The sequence below is a fragment of the Mauremys mutica genome, chromosome 7 (genome assembly GCF_020497125.1).
Source record: "Mauremys mutica isolate MM-2020 ecotype Southern chromosome 7, ASM2049712v1, whole genome shotgun sequence".
Classification (NCBI taxonomy): Eukaryota; Metazoa; Chordata; order Testudines; family Geoemydidae; genus Mauremys; species Mauremys mutica.
Genome location: NC_059078.1, coordinates 95607685 through 95625309, shown reverse-complemented (window position 1 = coordinate 95625309; position 17625 = coordinate 95607685). Strand labels below are relative to the sequence as shown.

Here is a 17625-nt window from a genome sequence, read left to right as displayed (position 1 = left end):
ATACTCTCATCAGGAAAAGAGGCTTGACAGCTTTCATATGCGTTGCCTTTGTCAAATCTTTGGAATCTCCTGGAGTGACAGAGTCACCAACAGTGAGGTGCTCAAGCGTGCCAGTATACCCAACACTCCTCAAACAGAGACATCTCTGCTTGCTTGGGCATGTGTGCCAAATGAATGATGGGCGCACCCCAAAGGACATCCTCTATGACAAATTGGCATCTGGAAAAAAGACCCAAAGGATGCCCAAAATTGTGTCTCAAGGATGTGTGCAAGCGAGACCTCAAAGAAATGGACATGGATGTGGACAATTGGGAAGATTGCACTCAAGACCATAGCCTTTGGAAACAAGAGCTTAACAAAGGTCTTTGGAGTTACGGGAGGACGCCATCCAACTTAGCAGAGGAGAAAAGAGCTTGTAGAAAGCAGAGCCCAAAGGGTCGAAACATCACCTTTAAAAGTGACAGATGCTGCAGAGATTGTCCCTCTCAAGTGGATCTCTTCAGCCACATACACAGCTGCCATAAAACCAATCCAGTAAATTCCTTACCTCTCAGGGACACATACCCATGGTCTCTCGAGACTGCAGGATGCCTACTAATCCTTAAATCTTTCCACTGGGAAAACTCCCATTCAAGTCTTATGGGAGTTTTCTTGCATTAGGGCTACAGGATTAGACACCAAACATTTTGTGGGCATGTGCAAACAGCCACACACATCCAGTTAAGAAAAAGCAGTGATCTCATCTGGAATGCTTGGGGCAGTTTGATTTTCATAATGGCTCAGTGATGCAAATGTTAAAATGTGGTTTTTGGTCTCTGTTTTTTACTACAAGCCTAATGGCAAAACACTGTTATCCTATGAAAGAGCTTCTCTACTAGAGTCTGCCTCTGTAGAGAACAGCTGGCTACAGCTGTAAAATCCTGCCATTCCCTGGGAATAACTTTTCAATATGTAAGTAGAAACCCTCATTTTGATCACTAAATGTAGCTGTGGCATTAGCTGTGGGCTCATAATGCAGCAAACTATATCAGAAAACATGTCTAAGATGTAAATTTAATGGACCAAGTTTGTCCAGTGAGTTACACGAAATTTCCAGTGATTTAAAACTCAATTATGGGAAGAAAAAGAATTCCAGCCCATCAACACTGTCTGTCTACAAGGGATTGTTCTTACAGTGCAGCTTTACAACCAGTGCAGAATTAAAGCATGTCTACTGTGCCTTTACATAACTATGTGCCCCAGAGAGCCAAATGAGAATGCCCTTCAGAACTCCTATTCCCATTAGCGCTATTGATCTACTGGAGTCATCTATTTATATGCCACTTTCAACAGCATTTGTCGCAAAGTACAGCAACTCGTGTGTTTATCACAATCATTGTTATTGCTTTTGCCAAATAATCTTTAGCTAATGTGAACACGAAGGCAGGGGTTTTCTAGAAACCCCCTTTCTATAACTGGCTGCTGTCTCCTTAGCTTTTTATGCTACTTTGTATTTTGCAGATGAGTGTCTCTGTCACTGGTACAGTATCTCAGTGCATTTTAGCAGTTATCCTGAAGTTTTACGGTGTTTATCTTACACAGCTGAATTCTCCTCCTGTTTCAGGAGTAGTGCAGTGGAATGCAGTGGAAAAGACCCGTGGCCACCCAGATCAGAGGTTTTTGTGCTGAGGTCCCTATATGGTTCTGCTAGACTGAGAGATGGATTTGAAGTTTGTCTCTGCTCCTTGTTTGGGAAGCTAGTGGGAGGGGAACAGGCCAAGGGGCTATATAACCAGCAGTTTTCAGCTTCACAGTATACCGTCCCAGAGCAGCTATCCCCAGCCAAGCACTCTCAGGGTAAGTGGCACTGAACCAACAGTTTGACAGATTGCAGGAGGACTTTTATTAACAAAGAAAAAGCAGAAAGTGTTCCTGGAGGATGTATTATTCTTCTATAACTTGTCATGTATTTCATATTAAAATTGCACCGATAAACATTCCAATCATTTTATATTTTAGTGCCTTTTTATTTAAGATATTTTATAGTCTTGGAAAAAGTTTAGTTCTACCAAGTCATTTCACCTGTCTCATCAGCAGTAAAATAATATTAAGAGATATATTTAAAATATTTACATGATTGGAATTATGACAGCGTTTCTATTTAAGCACACTGGGCCAAATTCACCCATGGTATATCTACTTTGGATTCAGTGGATTAAATTGGCCTATTGGATCTAGCTGTAGGATGGGATTCAGTTTATGGTTTCTTGTGGATGTGTCTTAGTGCTGTAGACTTACTGTACGTTGGCATGCTGGGTTAGAAAGGTTATTGGAAACATGCTTTTAAATGGGCTAAATATGTGAAAGATGGTGATATTGGTATCTAGCATGATATGATGATGGTGATGTCTATTTACACAGAAAACTACCCACAGTGTAAAACACCAAGAATTCTATATAAGGAATGGATTACAGATAGAATGGTTCTTATGAGTTTGAAATCTTTTATCAGTCTTGTGTGGGAGGGTTCTGGGATCAGTTTTTTCTCACTCTCTCTCTCTGAACAGAAAGCATGCAGCAACAAGGTGGGTAGCAACTAAATCCATGTTTTAATGACTTGAGATGTATAGCGCATATTTACCTTATTCCACAATGTTGTGTTGATTGCTACTGTAGACTGTTACTGCCGCACTCCATGGCAATACTGAGCTGTAAATCAGTGTTTGGCAGCAGAGACTCCTGCCTGAAATCATTCAGCTTTGATTTCTTCAACTTTGGTGCTTTATTACTAAATATGGTTTTCATTTTGAGTCCACTAAGCTCAGAAATGTAGCATTTCCTTCTCCCTTCCCCCAAGTGATTTTTGGCACAGTACTAGTTTGCATTGGTCTGAGCAAACCCCTGACCTCGAACTCTGTTCCAAAAGCAGACTTCTGAGAATCTATTTCCTAATTAGGAAATGATTTGTTCCAAACTGGGCTGTTCATGCATGGTAGATAAGTCGTACTCCATTAAGTGAATGCTTAAACATAAATAGCTCTTGCCCCTAAGAAATGCATAATCGTGTACAACTGTAAAACTCCTCCTTTTTTCCCTAGTACATAAAACCTAGAACATTTCAAGTTAGGATTTATGTATCAACTTTTCTTCTGGCAGCCAGCATCTATGCAGCATTCAGTAGCTGAACTGGGCAATGTCTCCTGGATTCCTTTTCTGCACAGTGGCAGCACAAATCGCATTTTGGGGGAATTTTCCATTTTTCACTCTTTAGTCTGTTCTGCTATTGAGGGCCACCCAACATAGACTCCACTTCACCTCAGCAATGCATCACTTCAACCTGACTCCCACCCTTTCCTACATTTCTAACACCCCCGTTTTGGAATTTCTTAATGAGCGTGTGCAGTCAGCTGTGTCTCTTCCTGTCCCTGTCTCACTTAGCCCTCAACACATTTTTGAAACATTGAATTCCACATGTAGGCCTTTGCAAGCCAAACAGTGGGTCCAGAGCTATTCAGAGGATTCTCCCTAACAATATGAATTGCTGACAAACGTGTCTCTGCAGCTCTGCACAATGCTTGTTTCTCTCATTGATTTCATTCAAAATACTTCAAAGCATTTTATGTGTCACTTTCCTTACAACATCATTTTAGAAAGGGAACTAATTTCAGTGGTATTTACTCCATCTGGGAACCATGGCAAAATAAACATGGATAGTAGCAGAGAGTGATCTTCTGGACAACTTTGAAATGAGGCTGCAGTGTGTTTTGTGGCTGTTTTAAATGAAGATGCTGTCTATGATTTCCAATTTTAATGTCAAGGAAGGACATCTTCACTGAAGCACTACAATACTGTTAGGAAAGGGGGTTGATTAGCATAATCACTTTCTCTTTTTAAACAAACAATTGTGTGTATGAAATGAGTTGTCCATCTTAGCCCTGTTTCTAGTCTTCACAACAGAAATGCCACTATTATAATGGTTCCCATCTGACAACATTGTTGGCAAACTCAAGGAAGCCCATGGCAAGCTACTCTCTCACCCTTAGAAGTGTTCGTCCACGGCAGGGGTTTGGCCTGGCGATAGGTAGCACTGGGAAACTTGCACTGCCCCTTCCTGTACTGTACCTTTTCTCTCTAGAGCTGTCAGTCGAGCACCTTTTTTGACCACTGACTGTATACACTAAAATATAAATACATGTTTAAAGCCGTTAAAACTCCATCTCTCCTAGATCAGACTTCCTGTCCTTCAGGGGAAATTCCATTGAATAACATTGAATTCCTGGGGGTTGCTTTGTTTTTGTTTTAAACACCTCCTCTTCCTGCAGGGCAGGTGGAATATGAGGCTCCTGCACTCTGAGATTAACACTCTCTTTTGAATCCTTACATTGTCTATTAATAACATTCTTGTTCCTACTGGATGTCATGTGTATCCTGACTGTGGCAGGTCCACTTCATGCAGCAGCCCCTGCATTTTGCCTGCAGAATTGTTCCATTGTCTGTGTGTTGTTTTTGTAGGGCTCTTTTTGTCGGAAAGGCCTGCGGACGTTGACACAGAAGATGTGCGAGGAAGAGGACAGCACTGCCCTGGTTTGTGACAATGGATCAGGACTTTGTAAGGCTGGCTTTGCTGGGGATGATGCTCCAAGAGCAGTTTTCCCTTCCATTGTGGGTCGTCCCAGGCACCAGGTGAATTATCAGTTCAATTATTCAAGCACAGCATGGGGGTTAAACAGAATGTATTAGAGATAGTAGTGACTCAGCTCCTTAAATATCAACACCATTTCCTGGAGCACCCAGCTCTTCCCTGAAAGTACTCGCCAGCCCCAGTCCTGACTAGTTTGATCAGGTGAGACCACAGAGCCAGGTGTTGTAGCTGCAAGTCATTAATTTGTATGATATTTCCAGATAAAATAAGACCATGCAGGCCCTGCAGGTGTACATGCCTGAGTTAGCTCTGATCTGTTGTCTGCTGGAGAAGTCCTTTTCCCCAAAGTTTTCAATGTCCCTTCCTTTTCTCCTTGGCTCTGGATCACCCTGTCACTGGGCCCACCGATTTCTCTGCTTTCCTGTGGTTAAAAAAAATTAGATGTTTGTACAAATGTTGACCACTTTAAAAGCTGGCTGAAAACACAGCCAGAAAAAAAAACCACTTAAAACAAAATGTCCATAAAATGTTGCCAGTTTTTTCATTGAAATTTAAAAACTTCTGATTTATTTTCACCCTGCTTTCCTAGTAACCTCGTTCTGCTTTCTTTACTTGCCAGAAAGAATTTCATGAGCTTGGAGGTGGGGGAAAGGGGTGGTTAGGGCCCAGATAAGTATTTTACAACATAACATATGACAGGCTGTATCATGTGTGCTAAGGCATTTTTCATCTGAATGCGATTGAATTTACACAGCTTATGAGCCACATCCTTAGCAGCACAAGCTAGAGCAAGCTGCAGGCAGTTACTGTGGTGCTGAGACACCCAGCTCACCCTGCTGGGCTGGCTGCTGGGATTGGGGGCTTTAGGATCAGCTTCAGAGGCTCTGCTCCAGTCAAGGATCCCTGTGCAATGGGAATCCTCCAGTGACTGGGTAAATTAGCTTTAGGGTAATTTAGGACTAGGGACCTGATCCGCACAGCCCACTGAAGACAATTGTGAGGCTCCCATTGATTTCAGGAGGCTTTGGATCAGGTCCCAGCACAGTAACACTGTAAGGAGAGTAAAGCGTCCCTAATGTAGCCCATGATCTGACCTTGTCGCTGAAAGTATTTACACTCTTCCTGGTCTCCTTTTGTAACTATGAAAGAAGCTAACAGCATGGCATTTGAGTTACGGCTGGTCTGTGTCTGAGACAGATTAGCTAGAGTAAAACAAAGTGGCAGCTACTACCCGTTTTGAATCTTTTTGTGCTTATTATACTGGACAATTCATTGTATGTGTTGTTGGGTACCTTGTAATGGTTTAAGTGCCCAGTATCATGGAGAGGATGGGTGAGAAGCTCCAAAACGAAGTGCCGGAGACTTCCACAGCATGAGCAAGAGGATGCTGCTGTGCCACCTCTGGGAATTCCTTTTTTCCATTTTCTTTTTCTTTTGATTTTTAAGTCGAGGCTGCATAGCGATCATGCAAATAGTGCATGGCATTGTAAGCTCTTTGTGAAAGGGACCCGATATACCTCTATGTTTGCACAGCACTTAGAACAACAGGGCCCAGATCCTGCTTGAGACCTCTGGGCACTAGCATATTGCAAATAATGAATAGTAATTCAAATGCCATTTTCTGATCAGTGTACTGATCATATTCATTGCTCAAAAACAGATTAGTCATAATGAAAATAAGTGCTTGCATGCAATTGAATGCAGCTATTTAGAATCATCCACATCCTGGATCAGCTCTCAGACTGTCTCACGGAGCTTCAGACATCATAGAACACAAGATCAAAGTAATCAGTCTCCAAGATGGATCAGTCTGAAAAACAGAGGGGTTGGAGTATGTAATTATCAGGCTCTGACAAGAACACAATATAGTAAAGGCAGCCAACTGTGTTTACATTTTCAAAATTGCCAACATTTTTAATAGCTAGTGATAGCTTTTCTTCCACTCTGGAAAATACAGACAGGCCCTTGGGTAAATTTGAAAAATATACTGTTCATTATTTACCACTAAATGGCACTATGTAGAGTATTTTCCCTCCAGATGTGTATTTGGTTGAGTGATAGTTTCTTCCATGACTACTACTTATGAATTGAATTATTATTTAAAAGCCCATCTTTAATTTCTCTACATTGTATTGATGATTTTTATATTAGGCTAGTGTTGCTTACTCTACCTACTTAATTATAATAAGAACATGAACTCCAGAGCTTTATAATATTGAAAGGCTATTTTAAAAAAGAGTAATGGCTTTTTTTTCCATTCAAAATTCTGATCTCAGATATTTGATGAAAATAAAATACTATTACAAGATGTAATTTTTGCGTTAAAGATAAAAGTAATACTCCCAAGATTAGTAGTCAATGAATGTTTTGTAAACTTGCCAGCAGTTAAAATTTCATACGTTTATTTCACAGTTAGTATTCTGATTGCTTCTTAGCACCTCTCACTGAGAGAGTCACATTTTTTATGTAATTTATTAGGGCGTGATGGTGGGTATGGGTCAAAAAGACAGCTACGTAGGGGATGAAGCTCAAAGCAAGAGAGGTATCCTGACCTTGAAATACCCCATAGAACATGGTATCATCACAAACTGGGATGACATGGAGAAGGTATTTAAACATTTTGTTTACTTATGTCACCAGTAGATATAATTACTTGGGTGCAATAGCAAAAGATTACAAAGTAATTTGAAGGTTGAAGTGGCATGCTATCCAGTAGTATTGTATTTTATTTTTGAATACTGGAGCTGATCTAGTAATAATTGACATCTATGCAGCACCCCAGAGTTATTATTTTACTCTCCAAGATGATGTGTATACCTGATTAGTTATTGCAAGGTATGTGAATATTATACCCATTTTGTAGATGGAGAAGCTGAGTCAGAGAAGTTGACTTGGGTAAGGCCACATGTGTCCCGATCCTTTGAAGTCAGTGGGACTACTCATGTGAGCAATGTTATGCATATGCTTAGCAGGACTGGGGCCCTAATGGGTCAATTGCAGAGCCACCATTCAAATCCAAGACTCAGTGCCTCTAGAACCAGGTCTGTTGCCACAGACTGTTGAAACTTATCTATAAGATGTTGATGATGTAGCTATTTAAAGTAGTTCTACAGAACTAGAGCAGTTCGGAACTGTGCAAGCAGTACAACACATCATAAAAGTGCTCTGGCCTAGACAGAAGTTTTCCTATTGGCTTTAACAGCAGAAGGATCAGCACTTTAGCAAGATAATGACACTTCCCCAATCTAAAGGCCCAAAGTGTACACTGATCTGTGATCACCAATGCTTTGAAAACAATTTATATATTCTGTACAGGATTTTTTCATATATATATATATATATATATATATATATATATATATATGAAAAAATCCTGTTAACTGAATCTGCTTGGAATAAAAGCAAATCTCTTGTGGGGCTAGTCACAAATTCTTAGGAAACAATTGACCTCAGAGAAATTCTACAAACAAGAACAGGATGTATTCACCCATGAAATCTAGTCTTCTCCATCTGGGAAATAGTTTTCAGTAGCCCTGTTATCTACTGAACGGTATTACAGAGCCATGCAGATGTTATAGATAGAGGCCAACGCCAAAGACACATTAAGGAATATTGGGAAACTGGATTTAATTGCAAGGCTATTTTAACTCCAATCTTTGCTGATAGACCTTTTGAGGAGTCTGCCCCAGATCTGAAGGGCCAAATTCATTGGATCCTAAGGTGTGTCCTATTTTACCAATGTTGCTCATTAGAAAGAGTCATGAAATTACTGGAGCAAAGAACAGTGTATAAACACAAAAACTGATCATTGTCTGTATGGATACCACTTTTATTATAGTTTATTCCACCTACAAAGAGTCACATTGTAGTCTCTAAGTTGCTCATGTAAATCTATTTTCATGGACCTTTTCCCTTGCCATCTGGAGTGAGAGGTTTTCTTTCCTTCTCTAAATGGACAGATGGCTAGTGTGAAAAAAATAATTAATCCAAACAGAACTGTGATCCAAGTTGTTTCAGTGGATGCTGTTTCACTGTGCATTTTTCTCTAAACCAAAAACAATATAAAGGTCTTTATCTGCTTTTTGAAGCTCAATGTATTTATTTTGTATTAACTTAGGAGTCCCAAAACTGATTTACAATAAGCAAAACATTATTAGTGGTAAAACCTGAAGTAGGTTGCAGGTGCTGATCACTTAGCTTTCCACTATGAATTCAGTCATGTCCATCCAGGATAACTGAATGTCAGATATTGTTGGCCAATTTCTGGTGCTAGAAGCACTTGTAGCTGTGGGGCATGGTATGTGGCTGGAAGTAACTGTGATGCTTATGGACTATTGGTTGCTGATGTTTCTTCATGTTGCCTTTTCTTACTGTCTCCAGATCTGGCATCATTCTTTCTACAATGAGCTGCGTGTTGCCCCTGAAGAGCACCCTACTCTGCTTACTGAGGCTCCATTGAATCCAAAAGCTAACCGAGAGAAAATGACCCAGGTAAGCATACCAGTATCTGAATACAGTATGATCATTACTGGCTATTTAGAAAGGTCAGTGCTTCCCTTCTATGCAAAGCAAATGACAAATAGGGGTGCCAGGTAAATTAAGAGACAAGTAACAAAGGATACATTTTCATACCTAGAGAATCACATGAACAGAGATCACCCGCATCAAAACTTCCCAGTAAGTCAATTAAATTGATGAAATAATGTTTAACCTTATAGGAGCAAGAGCATTCAGAACGAAGGTATTACTGTACTCATTATCTGCAGTGCTAAAACTCCAGTAAAACCTAGTCACTTTTGGGTTACTATGTACCACTGGTCATACAAATTTAGAAATTGTAGTTAGGTGCTGAATATAAAGTAGCAGCCAGAGCTCTGAATTTCTATCCTTTGCCCTGGTTAAGTTAGATTTCCTAACCATATTTTTTAAAAGCTATAATATGGTGAAAGGACCAAAACCCAAACCCCTTTCTGACACTGTAATGGCATTGAGAAGCTTCCTCTTAAATCATTTCAATCTCTGTGGATTCTGTATGATTTTTATATGATCATTACAATTACTCACAACAATTGTACATCATATGTTATTGATATTAATGATAATAAAATAGTTATGGAAGTTATGACAGTGTGGCTAGTTGTCAAATTGTTGTTTGTACTATTGTTGAAACTGTGTTGGTCCCAGGATATTAGAGAGACGAGGTGGGTGAGGTAATGTCTTTTATTGGACCAGCTTCTGTTGGTAAAAGAACAAGCTTTTCAAATGCTTTCAAAAGCTTGTCTCTTTCACCAACAGAAGTTGGTCCAATGAAAGTTGTCAAATTTACGTTTCTGTAGTTTAAACTTTTTTTATTAGGTCATTGAACTAGCGTATACAAGTTGCCACATTTCAGCTTTTAAATCTTTTTTTTTTATATGAAAGGCTATTTTAAAAAAGAGTAATGGCTTTTTTTCCATTCAAAATTCTGATCTCAGCTATTTGATGAAAATAAAATACTGTAAGTGATGCTGTGTGTGTGTTTGTGTGTGTGTGAGAGAAAATGCACACATGAACAAATCCAGAATAGTTGGTGTTCTAGCCTACATGTATAGAATTTAGACAGAATACCCCTTGATTTTCTCCCTACCACTGCTTGCCAATAATCTGTACTAACCCCCCCTTTCCCCTTTCTAACGAGTTACTTATTGTTTGTAATTTAAAAAAATGCCTATAGCTACAGTGATTTGCTATTGTTACATTTCAGATAATGTTTGAGACCTTCAATGTACCAGCCATGTATGTAGCTATTCAGGCTGTTCTGTCCCTATATGCTTCTGGACGTACCACAGGTATGAGACTTTGGGATTTTGGGGAAGGGAAAATGTGAAATTTAAACAGTTTTTTAAAAATGGAATCTGAGGTTAACTGACATCTGTACTCCTTTCTCAAAGGGATTGTACTAGACTCTGGTGATGGTGTCACCCACAATGTGCCAATCTATGAAGGCTACGCCCTGCCCCATGCCATCATGCGTCTGGACCTGGCTGGCCGAGACTTAACCGACTACCTCATGAAAATTCTCACTGAACGTGGCTATTCCTTTGTGACTACTGGTAAGGACAATAATAAATTAGAAGATTTGCTTAATGTGTAAAATTCCTGATAGCTTTAAAAGATCAGTGGTTGTTCTTAGAGCTGCAGCAGAAGCATAAAGAAATTGAGCAGAATATAAAATACCCACCCAGCATTACTGAGAGAGGATTTATTTTCACAAGTTGTTTGGAAGAGCTGGTAGGGTAAAGTGATGGACAACCTGTTAAAATGCATGAATCTTTAACTCCCATTCTAAAGTCTGAGTCCTGCCAACAGCTGAACGTGAAATTGTCCGTGACATCAAGGAGAAGCTGTGTTATGTGGCCCTGGACTTTGAAAATGAGATGGCCACTGCTGCTTCTTCCTCCTCTCTGGAGAAGAGCTATGAGCTGCCTGATGGGCAGGTGATCACCATAGGTAATGAGCGTTTCCGCTGCCCCGAGACCCTATTCCAACCTTCCTTCATTGGTAAGTTAATTGATTTCTTCTCTTGGTAATTTATGTTAATAGCTCATCCCTGTGCTCCTTTAATTCCTATCCATACCCTGCTCCACATTTGTTTACTTAGACTATAGCATACGGTGCCTATAGATGCATATGTTCTAGTATATATTTTCAGTTAATATGGGTCTAAGACTCTATATTATAACAGCACCATTCATGTAAAGGAGTTTAATGTCAAGGCACAGTTCATCAGCTAAGTAATAAACACTTTCAAAATAAAAACAAAAAATACTCATTCCTGTTCTCCTAGATAGAGATGAACATCATTTCATAGATTGTACAGTCAGCTACTGTGCTTTAATAGCCTTGGACCAACAAGTCACTCCCCAGCCCATTAGTAACTAATGCTTTTCAAAAAACATTGAAGGGTCTAATTCAGATCTGGCTTAAGTGGGTGAACTATCACTGGGGTCCTAGCCACCACAGCAGCTCAGAACTTGGCCTGAAGATTTTATTTCTGCTTTGTCAGGATCATTGTTCATTGATCATTGCTTCCCTGGGACCCCTGCCACTTCCTATAAAACCATAGACACCACTGGAAATTCAAATTTCACTTCTGTTTTCCTTCTGTATCATAGGACCATTAAATGGAAGCTGTCAATACCTGCACTTCTGACCCTTCTTGGTCTCTCCAAATGTCAGATTTAAATCTCTCTTGGGGTGGAATCATGGGATTCCTCCACTCTCAGAACAGACTCTGGGCTATGCTCCCCAGTGATCAGCTGTGATTACCTCAGCAGATATGACTTATGTTCAGCACCTGCTAGTCTACTCTCTCCAGGAGCAATGACCATGGTACCCAGTAACCAAGCAGCCCCCTTAAAGCAAAGTAGTATTTATTTAGAACAAAACCATTTAAGAAAAACTAGGTCTTTCAGCAGTAGCCAGACTTGATGAATATCTTGCTTGCCAGGTGTTTATCCATCTTCCACATGGGGATCCTGATCTTAGCTTGATATAGACCCCCTAAGGCCCATAGGGGCTGGATTACATAGTCTGTTCCCTTTACTCACAAAAAAATTTCACTCCCCCCTTTGCTTCAAGGAGAATCCATCTAAAAGATGTTCATTCTTTTGATTACCCTTCTTCCCAGAGAACAAGCTATTTAATTGTTTGTAGAGCTTTGATATGTATGTTCCTCCACACAGGCAAAATTGGTGTGTAACTTTGAGTTGGAGACAGGAGGTAGGTCCATTGTATTGTAATTTCCCTCCAAGTGTTTGCTAGGAAATGGTAAGTTGTGTATATTGTGTTGCTTCCCTGCTTCTTTTTCTCAGAGCCCTCTATTAAGGTAGATCAATATATTAATACAGGAAAGTCTTGTAATCCAATATACAATAACTTCAACTCACTGATCAGGTCATACAGTGTTAAGAAAATTATTACATCTCCATATTCTTTCATCATCTTAGATTGTAAACTCTTTGGGGCAGGCACCGTCTTGCTCCTATTTTTACAGCACCTTGCACAATGGGTCCTGATCCTTACCATGGCCTCTAGATGCTACTGTAATATAAATACTGAACGATCATAATTTGCTTTGACTGCATTTGCCCCCTTTTGTGTTTGCTTTTCATAACTACCATAGGACAATTAGTTTATTGGCAAGAGGTTTATGCACAGAGCAGATTTTAAGCAAAATTGGAGACTGCTCTTGGAAAGTGAGTATTGAATTTGTAAATACAAGGTTTTACACAGGAAACCTGTCGCTAAGAATTACTCATCCCATCAGGAAACAGAAACAGTAAAGTAATATAACCATGTATTTAAAAAATAGCCAAGGAAGGCTGTACTTCCTCCCAGAGGTGTTCTTTAACTAGGAAGTGTCACTATTGTACTTTCAATGTGCTAATAGATGAAAGAAAATATCACTTTAATTCTTATGTACACTGGCTGTTTAAACCGGAGTATATTTGGTGTTGTGCCTTAGAAAAGAGGCGTTAGCACAATGTCATGCTAGTGAACAGACTTGAGTATAGGTTGCCACAAAACCAAATGGAATCACCTGTAAGTCTTGTGAGAGGGCAGGATTCCCAACCAGCAATAATAGTGTTGCACACCTAATGTTCCTAGGACATACGTAGGGTTTTTTTTAAAACAAACAATTCCGGTAAAGCTGTAAGGAGTTCTTATAGTCTGTTTGAAATTGGATGGAAAATTCTAATGGAGACTCTACTCCTCTTTCATTCCATACCCTTTGGTTTCTTGTTTGAAACAATTATACAAGCAGTCTGTGCCCCAAATGACTTCTGACTTATGGCCTGGTCTATACCTAAAAATTAGATCAGCCTATCTACATCACTCAGGGCTGCGAAAAATTTCACACTCTGTGTGACCTAGGCAGGTTGACCTAACCCCAATTGTAGATGCAGCTGGCTTAACAGAAGAATTCTTCTGTCAACCTAGCTACCACCTCAAAAAGGTGGATTAACATCATCAATGGACAAACCCCTTCCGTTCACATGAGAAGTGTCTACACTACGGCACCAGAGCTGCAACACTGTAGCTGTTCTGCTGTAGCATAGCCATATTCTAAGGGCTTGGCTACACTTGCGAGTTACAGCACAATAAAGGAGCCCTGGGTGCCCTAGCTCACTACCCATCCACACTGGCAAGGCATGTAGAGCGCTCTGACTCCACGGCTACAGCGCTCCTGGTACTCCACCTTGGTGAGTGGAATAACATTTGCTGCGCCTCCGCTGGAGCGCTGCGGCACCAGTGTGGATGAGGTGTTGCATTACTGCACTCTGATCGGCCTCTGGAAACGTCCCATAATCCCCTTAAATCAAGTGGCCACTCTTGTCATTGTTTTGAATCACTGTAGGAATGCAGATATGCCCTTTGAAGGTTCCGTTTCTGACAGCCAGGAATGCTGTGTGAGAGAGAGAGCCTTACAAGACAGCATGCTGACATATTCTCAGCCCCACAAAAACCCACTCTCCCCCACCCACACACAACACACTCCCTGTCACACTCCACCCCCACCCCTGCATTTGAAAAGCATGTTGCAGTCACTTGCATGCTGGGATAGCTGCCCATAATGCACCGCTCCCAATGCCGCTGTAAGTGCTGCAAATGTGGCCACACCAGTGTGCAAGCAGCTGTCAGTGTGGACAGACTGCAGCGCTTTCCCTACTGTGCTCTCTGAAGGCGGGTTTAACTCACGGCGCTGTACATCTGCAAGTGTAGCCATGCCCTATAGTTTAGCTAGCAGCAGAATGACTCTGCACAAGCCTTGGAGACTGGTGCCTTCTAAACAGCAGCTTCTATTCATTTTACTTAATAGTGTTAAGACTACTCACTTACTTATTGCTTATTCTAAACCGTCTGCTATTTTTTCACAGGCATGGAGTCTGCTGGCATTCATGAAACTACTTACAACAGCATCATGAAGTGTGATATTGATATCAGAAAGGACCTTTATGCAAACAACGTCCTGTCTGGCGGTACTACGATGTACCCGGGTATTGCTGACCGGATGCAAAAGGAAATCACTGCTCTGGCTCCCAGCACTATGAAAATCAAGGTACAGCACAATTATTTGTGGGCAGATTTTTGCAAAGATGGGGGGAGTGGGGCAGAGGAGTTCAGCTCTTTCATGTGCATATTTTCTCAAGTAATCACTAATACATACTCTGCTTGCTAGCAAAAGGCCAGTTTTGCCACCCTGATCCATGATGAGCTGTACCTTACTCTGGGCTAGACTGTACCTGTATAATCTGCCCTGAGTAAGGGGTGGCAGGTAACTGCATTGCCCCAGAAGAAGAGCAGAGAATGAATTGTGACTGAATCCCAGTTCCTCCCTTGTTCCCAGCATGGAGTAAGTTACATCAGCCCTTTGTGTGTAGGAGCTTACTCCCCCCGTGGGCCTGGCCAGTGTCTGTCACATACCTGAGTGGGCTCTGTACAAAGCCCAGCCTGAGGATGTGGAGCTGCCTTTAAAGCCAATAACCTGGTGGTTAGAGCACTCCCCCAGGATGTGGGAGATCTAGGTTCCAATCCTCCTGCCTGATGTAGAGTCAGGATTTGAAGCCAGGTCTCCCACCTCTCAAGCGAGAGCCCTAACCACTGCGCGATGGGATGTTCTGGGGTGAGTCTCTCTATCTCACCAGTCGAAGACGTTCCATTGACTAGTTAAGGATTTTATACCCAGTGGAGAAGGGGCTGGAGCTGGGGGTCTCCCATGTCCCAGTGAGTGCTCTAAGCACCAGACTATCGAATCAATCTTGCTCTCTCGTCCAGTGGATATTTAAGTATTTTATACAAAGTGGGGCAGCTTCCACGGTGGGATTGAGACCCACCCAGCATATTCAATAGACCAGTAGGTAGAGCACTCAGCCAGGTGCAAGCCCCTGCTCTACAGAGTGGGGATTTAAAGCCAAGCCTCCCACACCCTAGGTGACTGCTCTAACCACAGGGCTAGTGGGGGGAGGGGTGAAAGCACCAGCTTTTTATCCTCCTCTGTTTTTCTTAAGAAAGGGCTGGCCTGGCTCAGGCACCTGACTCCAGGAGGGGGTTCACAGCTGAGAAGCCTGACTGGAGGGAGCTGCCGCCCTCCTGTGCAGAGTTAGGCACCTAACCCTATTGAGGGGCAGGGCTTAGGCAACACCCAGCTCCTCAGCATTTTGCACTGGCTAGCCTAGGCCGTTCATTCTTCACATGCTGGATTCTATGAATCTCTTTGTTAGGGGACGAACGCGCCCGCTGCAATGTACAGGGAACCTGGGTGCCTAACCAGGGTTGTGAATTCCCATGGCGGCAGGGCACCTAACAGTTAGGTGCTGAAGTGATGAGCCTAAGTCCTCCTTGTGAATCCCACTCTCAGGAACTTTAGGAAATTTTACCCTAAGTTAACATGTTTCCCACTGACGCCAGGAATCTAAAGACTCAAAGACACTGCGATTGCTTTTCCTGCGCTTTGATCAGGCCCCTACTCAGGAGTGCCGGAAGTGTTCTAGAAGTGTGGGGTGGGGCCACCGGTGCCCAAACTGTGGCCCCGCCCCTATTTCTTCCCTTCCCCCCCAAGGCTCCGCCCCACACTGTCTCTTCCCCGAGGCCCTGCCCCCTGCTCACGCCTCTCCACCTCCTCCCCCCATCGCTCGCCCTTAAGGCAGGTAAAAAGTGATGGGACCATGGCCTCCTTTTCCCCCTCTCCTCCCATTCTGGTGCCCCTGCCCCTACTCCAAGCATTTTCCAACCTTTTCTTTCAACTGATCACTTTCTTAAAAAAAAAAGTTTCTCTCCTGGCACCACAATCCCTCCATTCCTTGGCTCTTGAAATATCATATTCTCCATGGCATCAGGAAAGGGCTCCACAGACCACAGCGTGAGATCCACTGTCCATCCCTCTGCACTTGCAGGATTGTCCCTTGATATATTTCCAATCCATTAGCCAGTTTGGCGTTAAATGTTTCAAGGGTTGTAGCTTCCCCTGCTTCGCTTGCAGTCACTGGTACTGCTTTGACTGGGAGGGCGCTCAAATTCTCAGTCTCAGCTAGGGTCAGACTATACACTGAGTGACTAGGAAATATTGGCCCATAACTCACATGTCAGGGATGCCACTGTAGCTTTTCCAGAGGGGTTCCATCAACATCAGTATCACTGCTTAAGTCACTTTGTCACCAAACATGTTTACCCCATAACACAAGGTGGTATTTTTCCTTATCAGATCATTGCTCCTCCTGAGCGTAAGTACTCCGTCTGGATTGGTGGCTCTATTCTTGCCTCCCTGTCCACCTTCCAACAGATGTGGATCAGCAAACAGGAGTATGATGAAGCTGGCCCATCCATTGTTCACCGCAAATGCTTTTAATCTGCTTAGCTGTATATGTATTTTTCAGCACATTGCTGTGAATGTATTCAGGAATAAACACGTTCTTATAATTTCATTCCAAAATCTTTCATAATAATGGCTCTAATTGGATATGATGTATTTTTTTTGAATAAATAGTAAATATGTGTCTAGTAACTTCTTTTATTTTACAAAAGGGTGTGGGCTGTCTTGGAGGCTTCTGAACTGGTTTCGTCTTCATTCAAGTGGTAATGTCAGAATACACTTTAAGTACCTGTCCCAGGCTTTTTCACATTTAGGCACCTAAACCAAAGACCTGATTTGCAGAGATGCTGAGTAGCCCCAAGCAGAGCCATCAATTTGGTGTCATCACAACCAGTTGTAGTCTGCTTCTGGTCCCCCACCACACTGTAGCTCTTAGTATTATTGATTGATACACACAGGCTTGGTGTGGGGCTGACGCATTCTTTTAGCATCAGTGGTGCGTGTGTGTGTCAGCCAAAGCAGGGGCATGGCTCAGAAAGGTACTGTCAAGGTATTGTCTTCTCTACAGGACCTAAACAGCCTATTTCTGACGTGTCTAAGCTGTGGCAATCAGGGTGAACTCGGGCTTCAATTCAGACCAGGTCACTAGGTG

At 42.0% G+C, this 17625-nt stretch overlaps 1 protein-coding gene across 1 annotated transcript; it reads left to right on the top strand.

Annotated features, from left to right (window-relative positions):
* Window positions 1–1783: 1783 nt before the first annotated feature.
* On the top strand, window positions 1784–17161 carry ACTA2 (actin alpha 2, smooth muscle). The gene is made up of 9 exons (XM_045024226.1): window positions 1784–1836; window positions 4492–4662; window positions 7100–7228; window positions 9002–9112; window positions 10365–10449; window positions 10552–10713; window positions 10970–11161; window positions 14542–14723; window positions 16866–17161. The coding sequence occupies exons 2-9, from the start codon at window positions 4534–4536 to the stop codon at window positions 17007–17009; spliced, it is 1134 nt and encodes a 377-aa protein (XP_044880161.1). The 5' UTR covers window positions 1784–1836; window positions 4492–4533; the 3' UTR covers window positions 17010–17161.
* Window positions 17162–17625: the final 464 nt, after the last annotated feature.

Coding starts and splice junctions, on each gene's coding strand:
- ACTA2 (XM_045024226.1), top strand. CDS start 4,534: ATGTGCGAGGAAGAGGACAGCACTGCCCTGGTTTGTGACAATGGATCA. Junction 4,663..7,099: donor TGGGTCGTCCCAGGCACCAG/GTGAATTATCAG, acceptor GTAATTTATTAG/GGCGTGATGGTGGGTATGGG. Junction 7,229..9,001: donor ACTGGGATGACATGGAGAAG/GTATTTAAACAT, acceptor TACTGTCTCCAG/ATCTGGCATCATTCTTTCTA.